The 27,373-nt window shown below is 27.4% G+C and overlaps 6 protein-coding genes and 1 non-coding gene across 10 annotated transcripts; 5 read left to right on the top strand and 2 right to left on the bottom strand.

Moving 5' to 3' along the window:
• The first annotated feature begins 1,768 nt into the window (after nt 1-1,768).
• AsnS (asparagine synthetase) lies at nt 1,769-5,345 on the top strand. The gene is made up of 9 exons (XM_011503482.1): nt 1,769-2,128; nt 2,201-2,326; nt 2,430-2,666; nt 3,132-3,306; nt 3,395-3,624; nt 3,701-3,828; nt 3,908-4,197; nt 4,264-4,498; nt 5,207-5,345. Exons 1-9 carry the CDS (start codon nt 2,003-2,005, stop codon nt 5,334-5,336), a joined length of 1,677 nt encoding a protein of 558 aa, XP_011501784.1. The 5' UTR covers nt 1,769-2,002; the 3' UTR covers nt 5,337-5,345.
• A 235-nt stretch (nt 5,346-5,580) lies between these two features.
• TRNAR-CCU (transfer RNA arginine (anticodon CCU)) lies at nt 5,581-5,653 on the bottom strand. Its single transcript has one exon. It is a non-coding gene; the product is annotated as a tRNA-Arg (tRNA).
• Nucleotides 5,654-9,880: 4,227 nt separating this feature from the next.
• dup (chromatin licensing and DNA replication factor double parked) lies at nt 9,881-15,167 on the top strand. Its single transcript, XM_011503481.1, is given in 4 exon segments — nt 9,881-10,113; nt 11,175-12,083; nt 13,516-14,043; nt 14,518-15,167. Coding segments are annotated over 4 exon segments (2,094 nt in total). The 5' UTR covers nt 9,881-9,939; the 3' UTR covers nt 15,001-15,167.
• Nucleotides 15,168-15,923: 756 nt separating this feature from the next.
• On the bottom strand, nt 15,924-22,084 carry LOC105365341 (uncharacterized). 3 transcript variants are annotated; one of them, XM_011503478.1, is made up of 8 exons: nt 21,917-22,084; nt 18,843-18,969; nt 18,529-18,773; nt 18,215-18,441; nt 17,846-18,118; nt 17,505-17,699; nt 16,739-17,298; nt 15,924-16,089 (listed from the first exon to the last, which is right to left on the bottom strand). In XM_011503478.1, exons 2-8 carry the CDS (start codon nt 18,923-18,925, stop codon nt 15,951-15,953), a joined length of 1,722 nt encoding a protein of 573 aa, XP_011501780.1. In that variant the 5' UTR covers nt 18,926-18,969; nt 21,917-22,084; the 3' UTR covers nt 15,924-15,950. The 3 variants fall into 3 exon arrangements, with proteins under 3 accessions (XP_011501780.1, XP_011501778.1, XP_011501779.1); XM_011503476.1 differs by lacking the exon at nt 21,917-22,084 and adding an exon at nt 19,259-19,293; XM_011503477.1 differs by lacking the exon at nt 21,917-22,084 and adding an exon at nt 19,259-19,291 and having other exon boundaries at nt 18,843-18,961.
• Naa20A (N-alpha-acetyltransferase 20 A) lies at nt 19,556-20,822 on the top strand. The gene is made up of 6 exons (XM_011503479.1): nt 19,556-19,744; nt 19,865-19,889; nt 20,067-20,157; nt 20,235-20,364; nt 20,468-20,604; nt 20,679-20,822. The coding sequence occupies exons 1-6, from the start codon at nt 19,692-19,694 to the stop codon at nt 20,762-20,764; spliced, it is 522 nt and encodes a 173-aa protein (XP_011501781.1). The 5' UTR covers nt 19,556-19,691; the 3' UTR covers nt 20,765-20,822.
• Nucleotides 22,085-22,090: 6 nt separating the features above from the next.
• On the top strand, nt 22,091-23,900 carry epsilonCOP (coatomer subunit epsilon). 2 transcript variants are annotated; one of them, XM_011503474.1, is made up of 3 exons: nt 22,091-22,447; nt 22,918-23,406; nt 23,515-23,900. In XM_011503474.1, exons 1-3 carry the CDS (start codon nt 22,343-22,345, stop codon nt 23,821-23,823), a joined length of 903 nt encoding a protein of 300 aa, XP_011501776.1. In that variant the 5' UTR covers nt 22,091-22,342; the 3' UTR covers nt 23,824-23,900. The 2 variants fall into 2 exon arrangements, with proteins under 2 accessions (XP_011501776.1, XP_011501777.1); XM_011503475.1 differs by lacking the exon at nt 22,091-22,447 and adding an exon at nt 22,729-22,833.
• Nucleotides 23,901-25,692: 1,792 nt separating this feature from the next.
• On the top strand, nt 25,693-27,260 carry Naxd (NAD(P)HX dehydratase). The gene is made up of 2 exons (XM_011503473.1): nt 25,693-26,293; nt 26,896-27,260. Exons 1-2 carry the CDS (start codon nt 25,696-25,698, stop codon nt 27,255-27,257), a joined length of 960 nt encoding a protein of 319 aa, XP_011501775.1. The 5' UTR covers nt 25,693-25,695; the 3' UTR covers nt 27,258-27,260.
• The last annotated feature ends 113 nt before the right edge of the window (nt 27,261-27,373 follow it).

Raw genomic sequence — 27,373 nt, 5'->3', positions numbered from 1 at the left:
TTTTAATCTTTTTAAAAGAAATTTAAGATTTTATTTTTAAATAATTTTTGTAGATTAATTAATAGTGATACGTTTATTAACGGCTGTATTGTATTGTCATAAAATCTTCATTATTCTTCAAAGATCAGTTTTAGAGACGACATTACGAAAAATGTCAGTTGATAAAGGAAAATAACAGACATTTCAGAAAATACGGAATTTTTTCAAGCTTAAGCAAATAATAATCAACCAGCTGGGCAAGCAAATATTGTAACATTTAATCAACTCATGACTTACACGACTACTAGTAACATAAAAAGATAGAAATGATGAAACAATTTGATGCGACCATGAGAAAAGATAAATATTTGTATATAAATGTTGTAAGTGCATAATATAACTTTTATTTATTTTCAAATTTTACCTGTAAATTTTAACATCTTTTACTATAAAATAATCTTTTCTGGAAAGGAACATTTCAAATATGCTGCCATCAAGTGGAAATAAACAACTTTCACTTACGGCATTAATCACTAATATTTAAAAGAAATTTTAAGTAATTTATTTACAGTAATTGAAATTAATTAAAATTAATTAAAACAATTTCTAAAATCTAATCGATCGTGTGAATCGTAGAATGTGAAACTTTTAACGAAGAAAAGTTATATGCTAAATATGCTGCCTAGTAATAACAATAATAACAATTCATTGACAAATTCATGCACCCATACACATACATAACACATTCGCGTAAATGTTGGTATTCATATTGAAATTTCTTTATGTTTAACACTTATGTTACATAATAAGTTATTTTATATTTTTCGTTTCGAATAAATGATATAAGTAATTTTCAATTTTCATGATGAAACACTTGAGGATTAGACGAATGGGTAGAACATCAATGGCCAATTACATAAAATTAAGATATAAAATTGGATATCGATGTTGTTATACGTTAAAGTGGAGAAGAGAATGAATTAAATGCTGCATAATTTTGTACTCCAGAAGGGTTGAAATATGCTTTATATTGAATAAATCACACTAACTAACATTAAACTTTTTTTAAAATAAAAAACGAGATAGTGGAAGCGTAAAGAAGTTTAATTCTACTAATTGCTCGCGCGCGCACACGCACGCATTCACGCACGTACGCACGTGCAAAGTAAAGATGGAAGAAAATTTATCTAAATTAAATGATTAATTCTGTACAAAAAAAAAAAAAAAAAAAAAAAAAAAAAAAAAAAACATTAGTTTTGCATCGATATACCTGCCATGTATATAAAATCATTTAGGGTATTTTCGTTTGAAAACATTCATTGTTGAACTATATATAATGGGAATGAACAGGTATATTTACTTGTAAATTGAATTATATTAGAATTTACGATTTAATTCATATATTATCTATAATACTTCATGATTGTTCGCTATTTTTGATATTTTATTTGACGAATTTGATTTTAAGTATAAAAAAAGTTCTACGTATTTACATAAGATATTGTAATGAATTTAAGATTATTTAAAAATACTTTTTTTTTTTAATTCTTTTCCTTCACGAAGTAACGCAGTTGTACGCTTTACTCGGCAAAATTAATTAAACGTGTAAAACTGCTTAGTAAGCTAATAGAATTGAGAAAATAATCGTTATAATATCAATGTCAATTCTAAGTGTCCCAAAAGTTGTAATACATAATTTAATTAATATTTTTTCATCAAACTAATCTCATTCAACATCAACATTTTAAGTTTTCCTCGTAAGCCATAATTTTTTTCCAGATGTGCGAGATCATTCTTTTTGGATCACCCAGTATATACTTCCATAAACTTCCACGTGGTCGGGTTGGATAATTTATACATACTGTATATAGTTATGTGTGAGTTTAAAACTCTACACAGATTGAAGCGTACGATCAAATCATTGCACAAACTGATAAAGTCGGATTAATAACGACGGCATACAATAATACTGCAATACACTAGCTGTACTTAAATTTAAGCGTAGCCACTTTTTAGTTATATCATGTGTGGTTTGTGGGCTTTATTTGGGTTTGAGTCGAATTCGCTCAGCTGTATATGTGACAATTTTTCAAAAATATCACATAGAGGGCCGGATGCATTTAAAATTGAGCACGATAATCGCATCAAGGTATTTTCATATTTAAATTCATCGATTCTTCATTGACCACAATATTTAAATAAAATATTCTTTTAATTACAGAATGCCTATCTTGGCTTCCACAGATTATCAATTGTTGATAGTCTCTGTGGTATGCAACCAATAAGACATTACAAATACCCCCTTTTATATTTACTTTGCAATGGTGAAATATATAATTGCAATAATGTAAGTTTCTTAGAAGTTAATTCGATTAAAATTTATAAAAATTATAGATAAAATTGAATGAATTAAGATATAAAAATTTATTTTGTATTGTAAATGCATTCAGTTAAAGGAAATTCATGGCTTTGAATGCTCAACCAAATGTGACATAGAAGTATTGATGCACCTTTATGCTACAAAGGGCATTAATGATGTTTGCAAAAATTTAGACGGAGTCTTTGCATTTTGCTTGTTAGATGCTGAAAAGAAAAAAATTTTACTTGGTAGAGATCCATATGGAATCAGACCACTTTTTAAGATTTTAACTGCCAACGGACAATTGGCTATTTCATCTGAAAGTAAAGTGAGTTTATTTTACTTAATTGGCAAGTTTTTATAGGAGGCAATTTTTTTTTTTTTTTTCATATTTAATTTTCTAGTTTGCGACTTATAAACATTGCCCATTAATTATTAAGCATTTAAAGAAAGAAAAAAAAAAAAAAAATTAATTTACAATTTTATTTCAATACAATCATTTTATTTCTAATAAATCTTACAGATGCTACCCTAAGGTTTTTATTTTATTAAAATAGACATTTTTAAATTGTCTATGAAAAATTAAAAATGATTGATTTAATATTTTCAAATATTTCTGAATGTGCATGAAATGAATATTTATTACCTATGAAAATTATCAGTTTGAAAGAACTTTAAAGTTATGATTCGAATGTTTGTAATAATAGATAATATCATTGATAAAGATTTATAAGAGATATACTATTAATACCTGTTAAATAATTAATAAACTTGTTTTTTGTAATTATTAAAGGCTTTAGTAGGCATTGCAAAATTATTATCCGGAGATCATGTAGTAGAACCATTTACTCCAGGTACATTTGAAGAATATGATATTTTAGAAAATGGATTGGTTAAATTTGTAAGACAAGAACAATATCATGAACCAGGACAGAAGCCTAGTTTTAATACTTACGTACCTTGGAATGGTAATGTTTAGAATATATGTAGCCTTGTTGATAAATTATCATTAATAAATAGTCAATCCCAATGATTCTAACGACAAATTGTATTTAGATTTGAGTTCAACAGATATTCAGGAGAATATCAAAATATTATTCTCAGCCGCTATAGAGAAGCGTCTGATGGCTGAGAGAAGAATAGGTTGCTTATTATCGGGTGGATTAGATTCTAGTTTGGTTGCTTCTATTCTTGTAAAGCAAGCAAAGAAACATAATTTATCATATAAAATCCAAAGTTTTTCAATCGGAATGGAAGATAGTCCAGATATAATGGCAGCGAGACAGGTTGCAATAATCTTTATTTGTCATCTATTCTATTAAATCACATAATTCATATTACTATTTATTATTAAATTTAAAGGTCGCTAATCATATTGGTACCGAGCATCATGAAATAATTATTACAGAAAAAGATATAGTAGAGGTCCTCGATAAAGTAATTTATTATCTCGAAACCTTTGACATAACGACAATTCGGGCTTCCGTTGGGTATTGCAATTTCTCAACAAATATATTACTCTTACTCGTCGATCAAATTTTTAATATTACAATTAATTTTATTTTTAAGCATGTATTTGATAGCCAGATACATTAAAACGAATACCGATACTACTGTGATTTTTAGCGGCGAAGGTGCCGATGAATTGGCACAAGGGTACATTTATTTTAAAGATGCGCCAAATGCATTCGATGGCCATAAGGAATCTCTAAGACTATTGAAAGATATATATCTCTACGATGGTCTACGCGCAGATAGAATGACTAGTGCATTTGGTTTGGAATTAAGAGTACCATTTTTAGATCTACAGTTTACTAATTACTATCTATCTCTAGATCCATTTTTACGACAACCACAAAGTAATGTAATGGTTTTTGAAAGAACATAATTACATACAAACTATTGTCATGTTTCTTATTTTTTAGATGGTGTAGAAAAATATTTGCTTAGATCGGCGTTCGATGGAAGTGATTTGCTGCCAAATAATATCTTGTGGAGAAGCAAGGAAGCTTTTAGCGATGGTGTAACATCTATTAAAAAATCTCTTTTTCAAATTCTCAACGAAATTATTGAAGATAAAGTGCAGGATGACGATTTAAAAGCGGCATGTGAAATTTATCCTCACTGCACACCAAAAACAAAAGAAGCTTACTATTACAGGTAAATACTATCTATTTAAACATTTCCTGAAGGTTTGAGTTTGTCGAAATTTTCAAAAATAATAAACGTCTAAATATTTCTATTTTCACATTTATAATATAAATGTACACTAATAATTGTACAAAGAGGTGATTTTTTCGTTGTAATTCTATATTAATACTTAATTACATAAATACTTATTATCAAGCTCTTGACGATTGATGATAGCGCCATCTACGTACTATATTAAACAGAAAATTCATGCCTTAAGAAGATTTAAATATTCAATATTTTTACTATTCTATACTGTTCAATCGTACAGATAATAATTAATATCTTATTAAAATTTAAAAAACATTTTTGTATTGCAATCCGATACTTGCTTGATAATTTTTTTTTAATAATATGCTGAAAAATTCTATACAATATAAATAATAAAGAACAAGAAAGTAGATAAAAAAAAAAGAAAAAAAAGTTCATTCTTAAGAATAGGTAATAAAAATTTACACAATTAGAAATACATTGTTGTTATGTTGTTACCGTCGCTCGTTATATTATTGTTTACGAAACTCTGAATAAAGAAAAGCAAAAACTATTCGCACGAACATAAATTTATCGTTAAGAAATAATTGTTGTGTAATATTTTCTCTCATTATAAAAATGAGACGTTGACGACATCATTATCACACTAATATAAATGAAAAATCCCAATACAATTTATTATTACAGAAAAGCTTTTGAATCTCATTATCATGGTTGCGGAGAGAGTTTAATCCCTTATTACTGGATGCCGCAATGGGTAAAAGGCGTCACAGATCCATCTGCTCGATTTATCTCTCATTATAAAAATACTGTATGATTAAAAATGTGTGCGTATAAACACACGCGCGCACGCACACGCAACACAACACAACACAATACAACAGCGCCACACCATACACAACTTCAAAATTCTAATGTTTATACAAAGATTTTTGTTAGTAATATAAAACTGCTGTTAAAAATAATTTTATAAAGGAAGAAAGAAGAGAGAAACCAAACACAAACCTTGTCAAAATTTAATTTGGCTATGAAATCATAAGTTGAAACAAAAATTTTTCACATACCCCTGGTGGGACTCGAACCCACAATCCCCGGTTTAGGAGACCGATGCCTTATCCATTAGGCCACAGGGGCTAATTTCAAAATTATCTTTTACAAATCAACCCGTCAATAGGTCATGAAATCGGCCTAATTATTTCAGATTAAATATTATTATATATTTTCGTATAAGCGAATCCAAGAATTACATATATTTAGTGCCTATCGACTCTATTATTTTAAATAAAACAATCGTTTGGCATATGCGTGTTCATCGATAAACAGTTGACCATCTTGGCAGAAGTTTAAGCAATGGGCTCTTCTTTTTTTTTTTTTTTTTTTTTTTTTATTCTTTTGTTTTTTAATAATCATTCAATGATACATTATCGTACTTTATTTATTAAAATAATAATCGTGTACGTTTAAAGGCTCGCTCACGAGTTCGCTAGATTCAGAAAATATGCGCATTTTACGACTAAAAGTACATCATTTATGTTATCCAATTGTAATTTGAATATTTCATTGTAGAAATAAATAAATGAAAATAAATTCATTATAATGATTAAAGAAGATGGTAAGTAGATATTTATTTTTATATTTAACAAGCGTATGTAATTAGCTGTAATCGTAATGCTTTTGATTTATATTCTAAATTTATTTTAAAATGTAAAATATTTTGACATCTACCAATAATCATTAGAACTTAATTTTCAATTTTTACACTTGTTACGTAGTGAGTTTTTTTTTTTTTCAATAACAAGATTATTATTATATTTACATAGAATGTATTGTTGTCGATGACGCATGTAATTGCTTTTTACATATAAATTATATTGCTTAAGATGTTATAAATGTTATACAAGAATTATTGACATGTTTTTGTTTATAAAACTATCCACCTATTCAGCTATCTATAACACTTATCTAGATGATGCTACTAGAACTATTATGCGCTTCTAATAATTTATTTAATTTGATTTCGCGTGATTGATTTCGTTGATACGCGATACACAATATTCGTATGTATTCATTATGACAATTTAATCGTAATTACAAAAATGTATTAAGAAAACAAAAATGCACATAAAAAATCTTTATTCGGTTAAAAAAGTAGCGAAGAGGATTGATTAAATATAGGATAGACATCAGTTAAACTGAATAATTGAAGGATAGAATATTGAATAATGAATACTTATCAATAATGCTCAAATTGTATATATATATTAAAGTTTTTCCTATTTCGTTCATTAGTATGTCAAAGATTAATCAAAGTCTCTAATTAAATAACACTCACTTTCTCAACTTTTATACTTTGGTGAGCAATAATAGAAATATTAATATAATCCACTATTTATTTCGTATATGTAAGCTCTTAAAGTTTTTTATTTGATAAATTTTTGGAAACAATATTCATTCAATCGGAATTGCACTTTAATTTATTAAAAACTTATTAATTCTTAATATTCTTATGAACTATACTTAAATTGTATCTAATTGTGTGTTTGATAATGCAATTAGCATATTTTTACATAAATTATTATGTAAATAAAATACAAAATTATTTCGTTGTATTTTATTGAACGAGATATCCAAAAATTTCTTTCAAATATAGAATAACAAAACAAATAAGAGAACGAAAATTCAAATTACTCTTCCCATAACAAAATCTATAGATGATAAAAGAAATCGATGTGATAATAAAACGATGCTTTCATTAAGCATAGCGACATGTACCGTTACCGATGATTGTCTCAAATTTTTCCTATAATTTACTAAATTTACTAATTACGGCGGATAACTAAAGCCATAATTATGAAATTTTTAAATATACTTACGTTCTTAATCGAATTTATCTTTATGATTGAAAAAGAAGGAGATTACGAATCTGACAACGATTGGTTTTATTATTAGAGCAAATTATGCTAAAGGTATTTGAATTTTTTTTAACGGAAATTTAACAAATATAATTTGTCCTAGTTCGATTGATTTTATAAACAAAAACATTTCTAATTATCCATTCAATACTGAGATTAATAAAAAAAAAAAAAAAAAGATTATATTTGTTTTTTTTTTTTTTTTTTTTTTTTTTTTTTATAAAAAACAGAATTGAATTGATCGATGAGTAGATAGATTAGAAAATACTGACTAATTATTAATTATAAAGAAAAAAATCGTTCCTGAAACAATCAAAATACTATTAAAATACGTTTCCAAATGATACAAATTTTTTTAATTATATCTTTATTTATGAATAATTTATATACTTATCGTAAGCAACTGCATAGATAAATATTATGTTTATTACAATTCTTGTTTATTATTGTTTAAATAAAAAAATCTATTTATAATATCTCAACAATTCGTAATGGTATATAACAAAGCTTTATAATAATGATAAATGCATGGTTTTTCATCACGGCTCAATTTACTTTGTGCTGCATTCTCGATACATAATATGCATTGATTGAATACCATTTGTATTTTCACATAAATCTAGTAAATAAGGGTACGGATTATTTATTTACGTAAGGAATTTAATGAGCAAGAGGATCATTATCCTTCTATATTCTATATTGTAATGCATATGCGTAATCGTTGTTCAATTCATTAACATGTTTAATTATTTCTTTTTATACATCGAACTATGATCTTCATATTTACAAAAACTTTGAAATTTCCAGATTAACCACATATACAACATTTTATATGTTTTATTAGTAGTATAGACTATATATATATATATATATATATATATATATATATATATATATTTATCCTTTGATTTTTCTATGGAACTTTAAATTAGCTCGATTGTGCTATTCGTTGCTTTATACCTTAAACGAATGTGAATTGTAATCGTAATTTTATAGGGCGTGTAACATTTTTGGCAAATTAAAATTGAAAGCTGCGATGATTATTCAAACTGTGAAAAATGTGGAATGTACTTATTTCAGATTCGAGCAAATAATTTTAAATACAGTAAATAAAGATGAAAAATTAAAATTCTAAAAATAAATGTATTCTTGTACCTATGATACCAATGATTGTAAGTAATTCGTATATTAACTATATTAATAAACGATTAATTTTTCTTATATAATTTATTTATTTATATATATATATATATATATATATATATATCAACGTGAATATTTTTATAATAAAATATTTTTAGAGGAAAGTATATTATTTTTATTGAACTTTATGAATTATCCTTCTCTAATGATCCGCTCGATATAAGTTTTCAATTATTTATTCTCATTGATTGCGCCTCTTAACAGCCAAATTAATTCCAAATTACATTGCACGTAATTCTGCAAATGCAAAGCGAATTTTTTATTCCATGAAAAATGTAATATAAAATCGACAAGAGGGGTTAGTCACAAATAGCGTTTTTGTATTATTATACATGCCTACTTATAAGTGGAAAATTTACTTGGAATGTCTGCGTTTAATTAAAACATAAAATATTAATATTGTAATAATTTCAATTGCCAGTATATGAATGAATATTTTATTTCGACTAATACAGACTCGATTGTTCATTTTTACGAATTATAATTATAGTATTTTTTTTTTTCATTTAGAAAATAATAATTAGAAATAGGATTTAATATGTGCAATGATATTATTATTGTCGATTATGCAGTGGCTTTAAAATAAATTTTGATTCTTCGGAATTATGCTCTTTGTACATTCCTTGAAGAGGTATTAAAATTATAATCAGCATTTTTTTCAATTTATGCATCCGATCGTCAATACTCCAAAAATACCAACTGCAATAATTTTAGCAACAAACAGCTTCGAGTAATAATTAGTAATATTATAATAATAAGTCAAGTAGCTTACATAAAAATTGTGAATTAAAAGGAGATTACTCGGAAAGTATTGGAGAGCGGTTAGCCATAGCCCATACAAATATTTCCGCCAATAATTACTCCCCACCCGGCAACACCGCACCCCATGTGGATGCCTCGAGAAGCGCGAGTTTTACGCGGGAAATATAGGTGGCAACGTTGTAACGGTCGCGCGCTTTTCCCAATCAGTGGTAAAAGTTTACGAAGAGAGTAGCATAGTGCGAGCGAACGTTGCACTACTCGAAAAAACGGAATTTTCTTATTCCTTCCCTTATTTGTACGGCCCTTTGGCTACCCTTCGTTGCGTCCTTAACCTTTTTTCATTTTTAACGAAAATATCGGACGCCTAATCGTGGGAGCATCGTGAGGGCATATTGTGTTAAGTGGTGGTCTCCACGTGAGTTCGTGTTTTGCAAACGTGCATAAAAGCAAGAAAGCAAGAAAGAAAGAAAGAAAGAAGGAAAGAAGGAAAGAAGGAAAGGAGGAAAGGAGGAGCGAAGAAAGTAATACAAAAGGCAAAGGACGATGTCGCAGCCATCAGTCGCCTCGTATTTTAATACGAGGAAGCGTTCGGCTAGTAATGAACTACGTAACAAATCAAAAGTTTTAATAATTGAGGATAATAACAGAACGGAGGCCCTTCCCGTAATAATTGAAAAAACTCCGACGATGGTTGAGCGCAGATCAACCAAGAAATTGGTAAGATTTCATTTTTTTTATTTCATTCTCTATAATTTTGTTTATTTTTTTTTTTTTTTTGAACAATATTTAATCAGTTTCATCTGTTTACCTATATTGCACATGCGTTACATTCCATTGATGTAGGTAATCAATCCATCGGTCTTTAAATTTTCAAGATTAATTAATGAAAAATGAAAAATCAGAGAAAAATGTGAAATTTTACAATTTGGTAGAAGTTTTGAATTAGTCGTGTAATTTGTTGAAATAAAAATTGTACTGTAATAAGTTTTGCGTAATATATTTTGAGTTTAATAAAATTACTTTAAAAATGACAGTATACATTTTAAGATAAAACAATCGTAATTTTTCTGCAACATAATGTATTAAGTTGGTTGACAAAGTTAAAGCTGTAATTTAGAATTAATTGTGTATTGAGAATTAATTAATGCAAATAATTATAATACGATAGATGATTCATTTTAGAAAGAAGCTGGCAATGAATAGTAAAAAATTTTAATAATTCGTTTTCTAGTCTAATAGATATTATATTATGTCACAAATATCTTTCTTGATGAAATAATTATATTTGCACTTATGGCAAAAATATGTTCTACATCATTCCTTTTGGAGAACGATAGTTATTGAAAATATTAAAAAATTATTTAAAAAATTAATGATAATTATACACCAATTGATTTTTTAGTTGCAATTTTTAAGAAATTTGTATTACATGTGTCTGTAATTGTTTTTTAATACATCAATGAGATATTTAACTTAATATTTGATGAATTATAAGAAATGAATATTTAAGGAGCACAGGTGAAGTAATGACTTACTTAAATAATACACATAGCATAAAAATTTTGCTTACTTTGCATATTTGCTTGTTGCAAAAATGGAGCATTATATAAACTGTAAATGTAATACTCTCGTTATAATGCCAAGCTGCAAAGAGTTATTTTTAAATTTACATTATGAAATACTTTTTCAAATATTGCAGTCTGTTCTTTATAACATCGTTGGTTTACAAATATTTTATATTTTAGCGAGTCTACGTTATATATCCTATTTACTTTCAGATGAAAATGGACACAAAAAGAGATACAGTTGCGAGGAATTTACAATTTGATATGGGCTCTAAATTATCAAATACATTTTCAAAAACAAAATCATTAAAATCAAAACGATCATCAACGCATGAAGACAATCAACAATCTGACATACGCGATGCCTTATTAAAAGTTAATAAGGAAATTGAAGATGAGAAGAAAGTAATTTTTGAAAAACTAGGAAGCTTGAGTCCGAAAAAATTGACCAGAAGGCGTGTCTCTAAAAATGCAACGAGCAGTCATGCCGACGAACAGATTCAAGAGCCTTTATACACTAAGACACCGACTAAAGAGCCAAAAATAATATCAAAAGACATGAGTTTAAACGAAATAAGAACTAAAATGACTACTAGTGCGAGATTGAATGAATTGAGAGCTAGAATTGCCAAATTTCAGAATTGTTCGGATAGATTAGAGAAACTAAATCAAGCACATTTGGATGTAAAGGAAGACATTCGGAAAAATAATGAGATAAAGATCAAAGAATTTGAACGTATAGAGCTTGAAATACCAGTAAGCCCACAAAAATCTATGCAATCACCAAATAAATTCTTCAGTCCTACAAAGATGATGCAGTTATCACCAAAAGCGAGTCCTGCTCGTCGACTGCTTTTCGAACCAAAAGATACTCCTGCAAGTCCTGTTAAGGGTAGTCCTATAAAAACCCCGGCATATCAGAGATATCAATCATTGGTTGAGACAGACGGAAAAACTTTACCTTTACCTTACGGTTATCGATTCTTAGCAGAGGTTTTTCGCAGTATTGATACTGTTTCGGCAATGTTATTTAATCGAAGAGAAACAATAACTTTTAATAAACTGAAGCCTGCCGTACAAGAACTTGTAAGGCGAAATTTTACCCTTGATCATGTAGCACAGGTACAATCACACTACATTGCTATTTTTATTTTAAATTTAATATTTCCTTATCGTTTAAACATCTTTTCATAATTTTTAAAAGTTATGAATTATAATTGTTTGAAGTATATTTAAATTTAACAAGTATTAATATGTATTTGCATGAAATAAAATACAGATAAAATTTCATTAATTCTCCAAAGTAAATATGAAAATTGTATAGAAAAATTAAAAAAAATTCGTATTAAAAATTAATCAAAATATAATAATTTTAATATTATTGTCTTAATTTAAATGCATTTATTAACAATAATTGCTTAATTTAATAGACAATACAAAAATCATGGATATTAATGAATTATTTTTATTTAAATCGAGAAACTATAAGTGTGTTGTCAATCAAATTTTGAAAAATTATAATTATTTCAATATTTTAATAATAATTACAATAAACACAATCAATTTCTAAGACGTTAAAAAAATATAATTTTTCATATGGTCCAAGCCTTATAAAATCGTAATTATTTACGAACAACTTAATAAGGATATTAAAAACTTAATTTCTATATTTAAAAGTTCATTATAATTACACTGATTTCGTTAAAATAAATTTTTACTTTTTAAAATTACTTTTAAAAATTTTGAAATATAATATCTTTATTAAATTCATTCGTTCCTTAATGTAAATATTATCATTAATTAATAACGAAATTTTAAAGATTTATGAATCGTAAGTGTTTAATCATTGTATTCAAATAGTCATAAATTATTATTATTTAATAGTGACAAATTTTTATTTTTCATTTAACATTAATTGCATTTAACATTAATTGTTTTATTATAGTGAAAATTTATACAATCATTTTCAAATTTTTATTATTTACTTTCTCTTTACTCAAACAAATATAAATGAATAAGATAACGTATAAAATTTTGTTATGCAAAACTGGTACGCATTGTCAATTCAATTGGTGTTCAATATTTAAATTAGGCGTTTAAATGGCGTTACATTTAAATCAGTTAAAATTAAAAATAATATTCTTTTCTTTATACTTATTTCTCTAATTTGATGTAATGATATAATAAAAGTTGTATAAATTTTTAAATGATGCGTTAAAAATAATAATAGTTTTTATCCATTGTATTGTTTACGTTTGATATTTTCTTATATGAAATAAAATATTGAAATACTTTAATTTTATATTTAATATTTAAATATTTTTAAATGTTGATTATAATAATTTCAATTGCATAATAGTAACTATTATTTTAAATGTTGTTTAACTTTGCTTGCACACTTTGCATTTGACGACTGCAAAAGTAATAAATAGTAATAATAATAATAAAATAATGATAAAAGTAATAACAAACATGCTTAAAAGTAAAATTTAACGCTCAGTCATATTTCATTAATTCTCATTATAATCTTTATTGTCTTATTTATTTATTGTAGATTAAGACCGTTTATCCTGATGCTTTTAATTTTCGTCAAGAGAAGATACGCAGTTTCGGCACCATGAATCCCGAAAAATACGAACTCGTCATAACTCCCATCATTGTTTGCAGTAAAGATAAAAGCGGCAGAAATACGCCAGATGCAGAAAATGTCTTAAAATCAGCTCTTGAAACACATATGGGACCGAGTGTCTTATTAGAGCGAAGAAGAAAATTTTATAATACACTTTTAGAGATCGTTAAGGATGAGCATGACAAGTTTTTATTGTCCTTGGACACACCAATGAATATCCCCAAGGAAAAAATAACTCGATGGCATCCAGAATTTGACGTGGAGAACTGTAGAGCAATTGAAAAGGCAGAGTTACCACAACCACCAGAACAAGAACAATTATGCACCGCAAAAGACGTCTTGGAGAGAGCAAACAAACTTTTCAATGATAACTCACGCATGCAAAAGGCTATTGAGCGACTTGCTGACAAACAAATGAAATCGACTGGCCTTACAGGTAATTATTTATAATTAGTAGGTTTAATCAAGTAGCTCAGAGAATATAGAAATTAAAACATAAATAAAATATATTATTAGTACGCATACGTCTTTATCACGCAATTGATAAATATTATTCATGCAATTAAGATGTTTGGCCTTAAAAGTGTAAATTTTAGATAAATTAAAAATAAGAAAATCTATTTATGCATTCAAAATTTTAAAAACAATTGAGTTAATCTTCAATCCATATGTAAGCTTGAGCTTATTTTAAAATAATATTATGAAATAAAGTAATTAATAACTGGGTATTACGATCACAAATGATTTTAACAAAACAGATTCATATTTATATTTAATTTTATCTTTTATATTGATTGGAGTTTCATTTTCGCTTTTGAAATTAACTAGCGATTTAATAAAAATTCTAAAATTGCAACAAATAAATATGACTATCGTGACGAGACATATTAACACATTAATGTATACATTTGCACAGACATAACCAAGTCGGGCGACATCGACGAAAATATCAATGTTTCCCTCGTAGACACGCCACCAGCTACTCCAAAAAGCCAAAAACCCATGTCAAATCCAGCACTTAAAGGGATACCAATGGCCCTGCTGGAGAAGGTGCGTGCAAAGCAAGCCGCCAAAGCTCTTGAGATGATGACACGGTCCTCGGACGCCAGCAATGATTTAATAATGTATTCAAGGTTGCCCGAGCTTGCAAAAATCGTGCGCAACATCTTCGTCAGCGAGAAAAAAAGTGTGCTCCCCATTGAGTTTGTTATTAAGAAGCTGAATGACTCGTATCGTACAAAACTTACGTCCGGCGAGCTTGAGAAACACATCAGGTTGCTTTGTGAGTTATTACCCCTTTGGGCCATGGTGCACGTTGTGAGAAAGGTGAATTACCTAAAATTGGCCAAGGACTTCGATATGGTGAAAGTTGTCAAGAGGTTGGAGCTGCTTGCTGAAGCAAAAGCATGATAACAATTGTATTTAAATTTATTATACAGTAAACGGATAGAACATTTTTTATATATTTAGAAAATTTGACGAGCAATTATAGTAGAAGCTTAGTAAGTAGAAGCGAAGCAATCAATATATTGTGTTCATATGTCGTAATATGTATTTCAAATTAAGGCTCTTTTATATCAATTTGCCGTTTTATAATAGATTTATTTACATTGCCTTACTTTCCATATTTGTATTTTTATCGGTTGATAACAATATTATTTTAATTTTGAATAAAAGTTGTAACAATCTCGTGAAAAATTAACATTTAATTTTATAATTAAATGTCTTATTTTATATTTCGATTTTATCATTCAGATTGCCAACAAATATAAACTTTTTATTCTCTAACATTTATATTCTGTGTATCAAAAAATCTCTATATTTATCATAAATATTCTAATATACAAACAATTAATATTTTTCATTATATATAAAAATATGAGTATTTTTTCGTCAGGAGTAGCATAATTCAAATATTTATAACACAAATTTTTATAAATAAAGTTTTCATGCAGACTTTTACAAATGAATATCCTTATGTATTATTAAATCAAGTTGTGAAATAACATAAGCAGTATGACTATTTTGAATTGTAATAAAGTTACGTTTATAATTAATCCATTTAAGAGGATTTATATTCATGTGAATGTGTAATAAACATTTATATCAAACACAAAATTGAAAAGTACAAGATAGATAAATTTTAAATATATATATATATATAAAAGATTATATTTACAAAAAACGAAGCTTTTATTGTACAAAAAGTCATTAAAAATATTTTAAACAATTTTTTTAGGAAGCATACGTACATGCATACATACTGACGTTCATACACACACGCGCCCACATCAACATGTAGTATGCGAATTAAATAATTTCTTAAATAGCACTATATAGAAAAAAATATGGTAACTACGTTACGCAAGATTTTTATTCGATTTTTGTAAAACATAAACGATCATAGAAAAGTGTTTTTCCCATTCATCCAGAGTAGCTCTGTTTACAGTCTTTTTGCAGTATATTTTTGATACTATTTCCCGCACAGCTTGAGTGGACCTAGAAAAATATTGCAATTCCAATTTAATCGGAAGACTAATAATTTTCTTATTTCATTAGATTCAGAATAAATTTATACGAAATGTAGTGTATTGTTTTTATAAAAATATGTGTATATATATATATATATAATTTTCAATAAAATTAAACGAAATGTATATGTAATATAGTACACTCTTAAAAATAAAAGAAATGTCATGTATAAATTTTTTACAAATGTACTTGTTTGTATTGGCAGATCAACTTATTTAGATGTTTCAATAAATATTTTTTAACAACGTATTGTATTTAAATTTCATCTTACATAATAGACGGTAATATTGCTATTCAAATTTTATAATATTATTCTACAATAATAATTATTTATTAAGAAGTAAGATCATTTAACTTTTAACTATATTTAATAAATTCAACAATTTTTTTTTTTTTTTTACAAACTTATCTTTTCATGAAATATTAATCAATCGATATTTATATGCTATTCGAATAATTTTATTATTTTGATTTTATGCAACTTAAATGTTTATTATATACAAATGTAATTAATATAATATATAAACTATATATAATTAAATGATTTAATTGAATTTAATACTTAAAGATTTCTTTAAAAAATATGCATCTAGAATATAATATAATAAATACTAACCAAGTTTTTAAAATTTGCTCAAATTCTTCACTATGCTGTAGAGTTTTTTTACATATTGTGTCAATCGTTCTCAACAATTCCATCAAGTTTTGATTAGAAAAGGTAGCAATAGTCGAAGAATCAGGTAGCGACCCAGAAGAGTCTTCAAAATTATCCATGGTTTCATTGAGTCGTTTGCTCAATACAGAGTTCGTAATATACATTTTATATAAATCTATTAAATAATAAATAGGAACTCTTATCATTGGAAAATTCGATACATTTTCACTTTTCGGTATATCTACAATTAAAGAGGCTTTATTGAAACACATCTGCAGATGCTTATAAACACCAGTCTCTCCTTTTAACATAATTTTTCTCAATGCATTAATATCTATATTATTATTAAAGACCATTAATTCAGTGCTTAGGTCAATCGTTAACCATTGATTTTCTTCGTTATTTTGTAGCAATTGAAATTTATCCAATTCACTGAGAAGAGATTCTTTTGTCTTTGTAATTAACGGTCCCGATGATTTAAGCAGTCCAAAGGCATTTTGAATTTCTTGAACACAATCAGTCTGTAGAAAAAAAACTAATTATTAGTATTAAAGTTCAATAAATTTCATTAAGATTTTTATTCTAATTTATAATTTTTTAAAAATTAATATGTTTTATTAAATGTACTTTAAATGTTATTTATGTATTTATACAAGATATTGTATACAATGAGGGGTAAGAATGAAATCGTATTAAGGAAAAAATTAGTAATTAAACATTTATCTACTGTTTTGCTATCAATATTCTTAATGTCAGTGATTAACTGGATCATAATGTCCTCAACCATCACATCAATTGGTAATTGTTCTTCAAGCTTTTTGAGTTCCTTTTGCAGTTCCGTGCTCAGAACTTCTAATTTTCTAACTTCCAGAGTTAATGGTAACCAATCATTTAAGTCTGGTCTATGTTTCTCAATTATTTGCTAAAAAATATTAAATATTTACGTAAAATTTTCCTTCTTTATGTTTAATTTATTATAAGCTGTGTTCGGTATAATTATGTATGAAATGAAATGTAAGATAAAAAAAAATTTGTTGCATTTATTACTAAAATTTAATTCTTAGTTACTTCAATTTTTTCAACATATTCCATAGTCATTATTTCGTTCTTTTTTGTTCTCTCTTTATGTATAAAACGTTTCGATACATTATGAAGATGTTCACCACAGATCTGCGCTGTACCAATATCTAAATTGATTCCAGTTTTACTTTCATGAGTTTCGTCTTCCTCAATATCTAAATCAATGAGAAAATTAGTGTAATTTATTCTTGCTGTCATCAATGCATTCCATAATACCGGTATTTTAATAGAATTTAGCATTTCTGCGATTTTATTCCAGACCTGTAAAAAAAGAAAAGGAATAATATAATTTTTTAAATTATGTTGAATTATAATTTTAAAATCTAAATAAAATGTAAGCTATGGTATTTTACAAACTTTTCTTTTATCTGGGCCACCAGAATAATTACTAGCAAGCGAAAGACACTCAATTATCATTAATTGAGATACTTCTTCTACGGATGGTGGCATTAAATGATGACATATTTCCTGCATTTTTGAACAGTTTGCAATTTGCATTAACATTTGTTCATTTTTAATTTTGAATATTTCCTTTTTTATTTCTAAAGCCTGTCTTTCTGTTTTCTTCTTTTCCAACAATTGTACTACAATTTTAACGATAAGAAAAATGCTAAGAAATTATAAATTTTTTTATGAAAAAAAAAAATGACACGAACAAATTTATTTAATACCTTTTTGTCTGCAGATAAATTCTTGTCGATTCCACTTTTCTTCTGCATTTTTAATCTGAAGATTAAGCTTCTCTCTTTCTTCTCTCAAGTAAACAGTATCTCTAACACTTTCGATCAAAGAATCTTTTGGCTCATTTTTTAATTTATATAATAAGATATTTTTTCTTATTTCTGAAACTTCAGAAAATGGTCTAATGATTTGAGGTACATCATCCCATAACAACCCCAATACACCTTTATGTAGTCTGTAAATGAAATATGTAATTTAATTAAAGTTTTTTATATACATATTTTAAAACAATAATTAACATTACGTTTCTTTAACATAGTCTGTGGTATACCAATGAGGACATTCAAGTTGACTTAACCAAGTATCAAAATTAACCAAATCTGCCATACTTGGGTAAACCGTAATCCACTTTTATTATGTATCCTGAAATACTTTCAACTTAATTTTATTATTGAGTAGAGAAAATGATAATAATTGAAATTAATTGGAGAAAACTGTTTTCGACATCGAAGCTTACCATAGTGAATTCAATTACAATATACATATAAATAAGTCAATATAGTTAAATATATTAAACATTTTTCAAAATTAAAAAATTATAATTTTTTTTATACATGCATTTAAATCACTTGCACAAATGAAAATATTCCAATTTAAAATTAGAAATGAAATCTTATATACATTGGTTAAATGTAATAAATAAATGATAATATTACATACCATATGCACATAAAAGAATTATACTAATATTCGATAATTGGATAATTGAAAACAATCCTTCGCACAGTCTTCAATATTTACAAAATATTTCATCGATTACGTACTCTATCATAATAAATTTTCTTTTTAACATTTTCTACAAACATAACGTACTATTCAAACACATTTGAATATGGATACTCAGCTTTAGTAGTCACGTCTTTTGTGTTTAATAACAATTGGCGGCAATTTCAGACATTTTAACCTCCATTCTTGTGTGCAGGCAACCTTTATATTATTGCGCATGCGTCTCGTATTTTTAATTTAATTCAAGTTCAATGGTCAGCCGCCTGAACTTCAAGTCTGACGATACGATTTGTCACTACTTAAGCGAGCCTAACAATACCAAAATTAAAGTTCCTTTGCAAATATTTTGCATCATTACCTCCTCGATATGTCTACTTTAAGACCATTCACTTGCGATGATTTATTTAAATTTAATAATGTGTAAGTGATATATAATGTAAGATAATTCTGTGCTAATTCATACGATATGTAAATAATCGTGACGATTCTAACCTTGTGATTTGTTAATAAAATTAATGCAAAAATTTAATTTTGTTTTAGAAATTTGGATCCTCTTACAGAAACTGTATCCTTTATTTAATAACGAATGCCTTTGATGATACGATCACAATAAATATGATTTGAATACTTCATTACTTATTAGCTAATTAATAAAAAGATTATTAACTGCCAAATATTTCATTAAAGTATCATCATAACCGTCGATAGTATATTCAAATATTTTCATAACAGAATTAATTAGTATGGACTACCCTTTTATATGCAGTATTTGGCGCATTGGCCAGAATACATCCAATTAGCAGAATCGCCAAGTGGTGAAATAATGGGTTACAGTAAGAATAAACATTGTTTTAATGGAAAATTTAGCGATAAGATTCATTCTGTTGTTATGTGAAATTCTTTCGTGTAGTTATTGGTAAAGCAGAGGGAGTTGGTGATAATTGGCATGGACATGTAACGGCTCTCACTGTTTCACCTGATTATAGAAGACTTGGTCTTGCTGCTACGCTTATGAAGTTTTTGGAAGAAATTTCTGAGAAGTAAATAACTGTTTTATATTGAAAATGACTTAATATTATAATTGCTTTATTATTTTCTTTATTTCTTCTTCTTTTTTTTTTTTCTTTTTTTTTTTTCTTGTAGAAACCAAGCTTATTTTGTAGATCTTTTTGTAAGAGTTAGCAATAAAGTGGCAATACAAATGTACCAACAATTAGGATATATAGTTTACCGTACTGTCTTAGAATACTACAGCGGCGATCCAGACGAAAATGCTTATGGTGATATTATTTACCTTATTAAACAATTTCGTTAAACAATAATCAGTGTGTAATAAGGCTATTCGTATTTACAGATATGAGAAAGGCATTATCAAAAGATATAAAAAAGAAATCGGTTATTCCTTTAACACATCCTGTGCGGCCTGAAGACGTGGATTAACTATTTACCAATTAATATTGATGAAAATGAAAATAAAGTAAAAAAATTGACTTTTTAATATGTTTTTATTTGCATAAAAACAGATTCTTCTTTATCAAATAATTTTACGTAAAATGTTTGCGTTATACAAAGAAGCTATATAGCATTGGTTAAGTAGAGGAATATTGTTTCATTAGTTGCATGCAATCATTTATTCATGAAATATTATGTTCAAGCGATTAGTATGGATGGTTTATCATTTATATTGGTAAAACAATAATAATACAAGACACTTTGCTCTCTGAATTCTCTTAGGTGAAAAAACATTTATTATGGTTAATCTTTAATTGAGATAATATAAAAATCCTGATATTAAAGTAAAAGCATTGTGTTATATTGTACTTATTTATATTTCGTTAATTTAACGATTATTGATCATCATTTTAACGTTTTGGACTTCATATAGAAGTAAATTTTTTGGTTTTACCAATGTACTTCTGCATTTTGTTTTTCTCTCTTCTTTTTTCATTTAAATAGTAACAGTCTCATTGATCGATAAGATGCAAATAATGAAAAAAATATCATTCGTCTAGTGTGTATATAAATTTTCTTAATTATCAATTGTTTTAAAAAAAGATTGTTGATTATGATAATATTATTGTATTATAAATTGTGAACCAGCATTAATATATAAGAAAAAAAAAAAAAAAAAAAAAAAAAAAAAAAAAAAGAAAAAACGATATTAAATGGAGCAGTTTGAAGAGTTTTAGCAATATAGCACATATTTTTTTATTTCTTTTGAATCAGTTTAATATAAGTAAATCTTTGCATTAATATTCGTTAAAGAACTTTTACGAATACTAAAATTGAATCATTAAGCTGATAATATTTCCTATACATTAGTAGCGGTACTTGACAAATGATATTTGTCATTTGTCTCTGAATGCATATAAAATAATATAAAATACATTTAATTCTCATCGATTGATCTTATCGATCGACGATCGTGATTTTAGTGATCGATAATTTTATCATTATCCATAATTATCTTTTCGGTGCAATAAATATTTATAAATAAATCACTGGCATAATCGTAAATATATAAAAAATCTTGGCATCCAACGTTAAACACTCGACCTCGAGGCTAAATAATAACGCGAATACATAATTTACCTTGGAAATTTTGCACTTCTACATTTCGATGACGGAAAAATACTTAAAATAGCAATTATCGAATACATTATTCGTCTTTGGTCATTCTCGTTCTCTCATATTCATTCGCCTGCCCACTCACTCGCCACCCGCTTACGCTCCTCTTGCTCACCGACCCCACTCCCTCTCTCAATCACCCACACATGCGCGCGCAAACAAATTCAGGCGCACGCATAGATCATCGTACGCGCTGAGCTTAGCAATCCAGCAACTAGCAACTGCTGCACTACTTTGCGGAATCGTTAATTAGTGCCGCTGCTTACCGCAGACTGCGGAGTCGAACGTCACTGGTTTGGGATCCAGGGAGGGACCGCAGCCTACGAGTGCGTCTAGGCATAGCACGGGAGGACGTAGAGGCACGGTGACGACGGCTAATCGACGGATAAGATGGCACGTCAGCAGAATGAATCATTTGACGAGCTGTTCGACGTGAAGAATAACTTTTACATTGGAAATTATCAACAATGCATTAACGAGGCGCAGAAAGTGAAGGTAGAAATTCCTTTGCCAGACGAACGTAATTATTTGTGTACTCGAGGTGCACGATGCCGTCGTTACATTAGCTGTGTGGGTTTACGGCTTTGACACATGTCGGACTATTTTCGAAATAGCTCGGCGTATTTTCGTTTGTACTGCCGGCAGATGAGTGCACGTGACGCGTTGCGGCATTGTTTGTTTTGCTTGGCAATTTTTTTTTTTGTATTAATATTTACAATTAACTTGCATTTAATGTGCTTGTCGTTAGCGAGAGGTTAATTAATGTCTAGTATTTTTATTATTCGCTTGTAGATGTGTGGGTAGTTGGTGTTCGACGGAAGGTCGGTTATGCTAATAATGGGTTGCTGGATATTATTTCGGCCGGTTGCCAAATATTACATGTGATGTGACATTCGTACCATTGAATTTCTTGATTGTTTACTTGATCGATATTATTTCAGTGACAAATTTTTTTTTTGCTTTAGTTATCTTCAACGGAGGCAGAGATGAATCGAGATGTCTTTTTATACAGAGCTTATATCGCTCAGCGCAAATTTAGGATAGTACTCGATGAGATCAAGGATACCTCTCCGTCCGAATTGCTGCCATTGAAATTGTTAGCGGAATACTTTGCTCATCCAGAACATAGGGATAAAATATTATCTGCAATTGATAAGGCTACGATCGAAGAAAATTGCAGAAGTCATAACTATATGATAGTCGCCGCTACGATCTATTACCACGAGAATAATTTAGAATCCGCTCTTAGAGTATTACATAAAGCTGAAAATTTGGAATGCTCTGCGCTGAGTGTGCAGATCTACCTAAAAATGGATCGTCTTGATTTAGCTGTAAAGGAAGTGAAAACTATGCAAGAGAGCGACGACGATGCCACTTTGACGCAGCTCGCACTGGCTTGGGTCAACTTAGCCATAGGACGCGACAAATACCAAGAAGCTTACTATATCTTTCAGGTACAAATATCGAATTGATATATTTCATGCACGTGCTACGTCATAAAGTTAATTATTCGGTCGACGATTGTGTACATTTATAAATTAATTCAATAAATGTTTTTTCAGGAAATGATTGATAAATATTCCAGCACAACTATGTTACTCAATGGAAAAGCAACGAGCCTGATTCTTCAACAAAAATACGAAGATGCCGAAATAGTACTTCAAGAGTCTTTGGAAAAAGACAGCAATAATCCAGATACATTAATAAATATGATTGTTTTATCGCAGCATATGGGAAAACCATACGAAGTTGCAAATCGTTATCTGACGCAGTTAAAGGATTCTCATATGGAACATCCATTTGTAAAAGATTACCTTCAAAAAGAACTTGAATTTCAAAGGCTGGCAGCCGAATACTCGGCTTTAGCCTAATTGATGTAGCATTGCTGTGCATAGCTCATTGATTATAATTAAGGAGGGATGATATTAAAATTTATTTTAGTTAACAATCTCATAATGTTTAATTTATTAATTAATTTAACTTTTATGCGGATTTTTTGAAACTTTTAAATAATAATAATGATAAAACTATTTAGTGCTATTTTACAAAATAATTGCTAGTTTATAAATTAATTTTTATAAAATGTTATTCAATTATTATAAAAGAGATGAATTTCATTTATTTATTTCTTGCAAATTTAAACCTATGTGTTAGTGGAAAGATTTTGAAGCAATGTAACGCCAATGATAACCTGAATCATTTTATTATCAAGTAATGTATTATAATCATTTGTAAACATTGTTATTAAATGGTACTTAATAGTTATTTATTTTTATTATATTTTTAAAAAATTGTTTTATAAATAGTTATTGTTATTACAAAAGATTTAATACTTTTATAAATACTAATTGATCCCTCTTTGACATACTTGTCATTGCTTAGAAGTAGTATGCAAAAAGGCTACTATAAACTTTAAAATAATATGCGGTACTAAAATACTATAATGCAAGTTATATTTGACAAAGAATATTTATTGCATGTATAGGAAATGACTGATAAATGGTAACAGTAGTTGCTTTTTTTTATTGTAATTCTTAAATACAAGAAAAGTGCCCATCGTAGAAATAAATAATTATAAATAGGGTATATTCATTTAGAATTGTAAATCTTTATACAAAATCTGTTTTTTTATTTCATTTTTTTTTCTATTTTTTTTTTTGGATACAATAACTTTTTTTACAAAATTTTTCACTTCAAAGGAACAAGTACTATATAAAAATCTATTATAATAAAAAGTAAATCGCTGCCATTTTGTAAACTTTAGCTATATTACTGCAAGAAATATACATTTGAAAAATTAATTCATTTGATATATACTTTCATGTTTCCATTTTATTTGTGTACATTTATTTTCAAAAATATTAAATTTTTTGTTTATATTTGAATGAGTTTATTTAAATATATATATGTTAATTTTTAATAAAATTTTAATTTAATCCTCCGATTAGTATTATTTAATAATAGGATTGTAGTAACTATAAGATGCTTATTATGTTATTTAATATGGTAAATTGCTTAAATATAATTTTCAAAATCTAGATTGCAATTTTAATTGTATATTAATATATTAAATCCTTAACATTAAGGATCACCTTATACATCGGCTGTTCGTTCATTGATTTTTGATATATTTATAATTGAATAATGCATCATGAAATTAATTTGAAAAAACAGATTAACGATTAACCATGGATAAATAAAGTATTTCTTGATTATATCAATATTTAATTGTATATTTAATTGTAATATTTTTAGACTGCTGCTTTTGATTATACGGATTTTATTATAAATTTAATTTACTTTTGATTATGCTGCTTCAATGATTTAAATTTGCCGCAACAATGTAAATACAGAAATTTAAGATAGTAAATAAAATAGAAGAAAAATTTTATGTACATCCATTTAACGTATGTGAATAAAATATTTTTTGTTTGAAAATTCAGTAAAATAGAAGTATAAAAATTAATATAAAAATTTTTAATAAATAGACCTATTAATGTGTGCAGGTAATTTAAAAATATAGGTTATGAATAATCGTTAAATCTTCATTTATTATTTTGCCAATTTTTATTACAAACGATCTGAGCGAGTGATTGCAATTCAACGCTATATAAAGATTTTAATATACCTTTAATTTACTGGTATTCGATAGTTTTATTGCTTAAATTTAAAAAAAAATATATATATATATATATATATGAATAAATTACAATATGAATTATAAATATTTTATTATTTCAGTTATGATTTCGAGAAGACGAAGTTTTTCTTGTTTGAATACTAATGCACAAAGGCTAACAAAAATAATAAAAGATTTTCTTCCTAATTTGAATGAAATTACGCATAAAGGTCAAAATGGAAAAATTGGAATTATCGGTGGATCTGTCGAATACACTGGTGCTCCATACTTTGCAGGAATGAGTGCTCTTAGAGTTGGTGCTGACTTAGTCCATATATTTTGTTGTAAAGAAGCAAGTATTCCAATAAAATCATACAGTCCTGAACTTATTGTTCATCCGCATTTAAATAATGGATTGAGTCAAATTGTATCTAGGCTTAAAGATTTGCATGTAATCTTAATTGGTCCAGGTTTAGGAAGAGATACAAATATTTTTCAAACAGTTTCAAAATTGATCGAAGAATGTCGAGCATTATCAAAACCATTGGTGATCGACGCAGATGGGTTATTTTTGGTTTCTCAGAAAACAGAATTGATTAGAAATTATCCTGGTCTTATACTTACGCCAAATTATAATGAATTTGCCCGATTAGTTAAAGCATTTTTAAATAAAACAATTGATTTGAAGTCAGGCATCGAAGAATCTTTAGTGAAGGAACTAGGTAATAGGAAATTTTTTTAAATTTATAATTTTTTATATCTTTTTGTAATTTTCATTTATTATTGATATATAAGATTTATCTTGTAAGAATCCATAAAATTCTAAATATCTAGACAGATATAAGGTTTATGATTCTATACTGAAGTCTGTATACGACTAAATTGCTTAAAATTATGAATATTTTTTACAAATTCGATATAAAATATCAAATTTCTGAAAATTAATCTGTTACTTAATTACTTAAATAATTAAATAGTTGAAAATTATTGGCCAAGAAGATGGAGAGAAATAACTATATTTTTACGCTAAAAAGCATTTAGTTAAAAATTTCTACAAAAATTATATTAATTGCAATAAAAATATGCACAAGAATGATTTATGTGAAAATCATAAGCTTATTTGAAAACATTCCTATAAACTTTTTAACCCTGACATCAAATTTAAATTCTCGAATAATAATCTGAAAATTATAAAGCTAATATTGATAATTAATTGATCAAAAATTTGATTATATTCTTCACACTTAATGTAGCGATTATCTCTAGATATAAAATAATATATATCAAAATTAAAATGATAAAATAACATTTTATTTCATTACAGCTGAGTCAATTGGTGAAGACGTTCTGGTCGTATGCAAGGGCAGTGTCGATGTGATTAGCTGTGGTACTAAGGATGTCAAGACAATACACTGTGAGATGCCGGGTTCGGGTCGTCGATGCGGTGGCCAGGGTGACCTCTTGGCCGGATCGCTGGCGGTGCTCTCTTATTGGGCGACCAGCAATGTCACTGATTATCATATATCATTGATGGCTGCCTGTTACGCAGCCTGCAGTCTTGTCAGGCAGTGCAATGCCGTTTCCTATAGCAAAAAAGGTAGAGGGGCACTTACCACTGATTTGCTAGATGAGATCACGTTAACCTTTGAAAAGCTTTACGGAGACTCTTCAAATATATGGGTATGATTACATTGGCAACGCAAGTTCATCAAGATATTCATATTGCGTTAATTTGACTTATAATATATAAAGTGTAGGGATATATATATATATATACTTAAAATTTATGGATAATATAAATT

Source organism: Ceratosolen solmsi, unplaced genomic scaffold (genome assembly GCF_000503995.2).
Source record: "Ceratosolen solmsi marchali unplaced genomic scaffold, CerSol_1.0 scaffold33, whole genome shotgun sequence".
Classification (NCBI taxonomy): Eukaryota; Metazoa; Arthropoda; class Insecta; order Hymenoptera; family Agaonidae; genus Ceratosolen; species Ceratosolen solmsi.
Note: the sequence above shows the minus strand (reverse complement) of the source record. Positions and strands in the feature narration are given on the sequence as shown.

What these genes read in the sequence shown, in the direction of transcription:
- AsnS (XM_011503482.1), top strand. Translation starts at nt 2,003, where the DNA reads ATGTGTGGTTTGTGGGCTTTATTTGGGTTTGAGTCGAATTCGCTCAGC. An exon ending in AAATATATAATTGCAATAAT is followed by an intron (nt 2,327 to 2,429) that starts GTAAGTTTCTTA and finishes AAATGCATTCAG; the next exon opens with TTAAAGGAAATTCATGGCTT. An exon ending in TACTTACGTACCTTGGAATG is followed by an intron (nt 3,307 to 3,394) that starts GTAATGTTTAGA and finishes AATTGTATTTAG; the next exon opens with ATTTGAGTTCAACAGATATT.
- LOC105365341 (XM_011503478.1), bottom strand. Translation starts at nt 18,925, where the DNA reads ATGGCAGATTTGGTTAATTTTGATACTTGGTTAAGTCAACTTGAATGT. An exon ending in ACAGACTATGTTAAAGAAAC is followed by an intron (nt 18,774 to 18,842) that starts GTAATGTTAATT and finishes TTTCATTTACAG; the next exon opens with ACTACATAAAGGTGTATTGG. An exon ending in ATTTATCTGCAGACAAAAAG is followed by an intron (nt 18,442 to 18,528) that starts GTATTAAATAAA and finishes TTAAAATTGTAG; the next exon opens with TACAATTGTTGGAAAAGAAG.
- Naa20A (XM_011503479.1), top strand. Translation starts at nt 19,692, where the DNA reads ATGTCTACTTTAAGACCATTCACTTGCGATGATTTATTTAAATTTAAT. An exon ending in TGGATCCTCTTACAGAAACT is followed by an intron (nt 19,890 to 20,066) that starts GTATCCTTTATT and finishes AGAATTAATTAG; the next exon opens with TATGGACTACCCTTTTATAT. An exon ending in TCCAGACGAAAATGCTTATG is followed by an intron (nt 20,605 to 20,678) that starts GTGATATTATTT and finishes TCGTATTTACAG; the next exon opens with ATATGAGAAAGGCATTATCA.
- epsilonCOP (XM_011503474.1), top strand. Translation starts at nt 22,343, where the DNA reads ATGGCACGTCAGCAGAATGAATCATTTGACGAGCTGTTCGACGTGAAG. An exon ending in ACGAGGCGCAGAAAGTGAAG is followed by an intron (nt 22,448 to 22,917) that starts GTAGAAATTCCT and finishes TTTTTGCTTTAG; the next exon opens with TTATCTTCAACGGAGGCAGA. An exon ending in AAGCTTACTATATCTTTCAG is followed by an intron (nt 23,407 to 23,514) that starts GTACAAATATCG and finishes ATGTTTTTTCAG; the next exon opens with GAAATGATTGATAAATATTC.
- Naxd (XM_011503473.1), top strand. Translation starts at nt 25,696, where the DNA reads ATGATTTCGAGAAGACGAAGTTTTTCTTGTTTGAATACTAATGCACAA. An exon ending in ATCTTTAGTGAAGGAACTAG is followed by an intron (nt 26,294 to 26,895) that starts GTAATAGGAAAT and finishes ATTTCATTACAG; the next exon opens with CTGAGTCAATTGGTGAAGAC.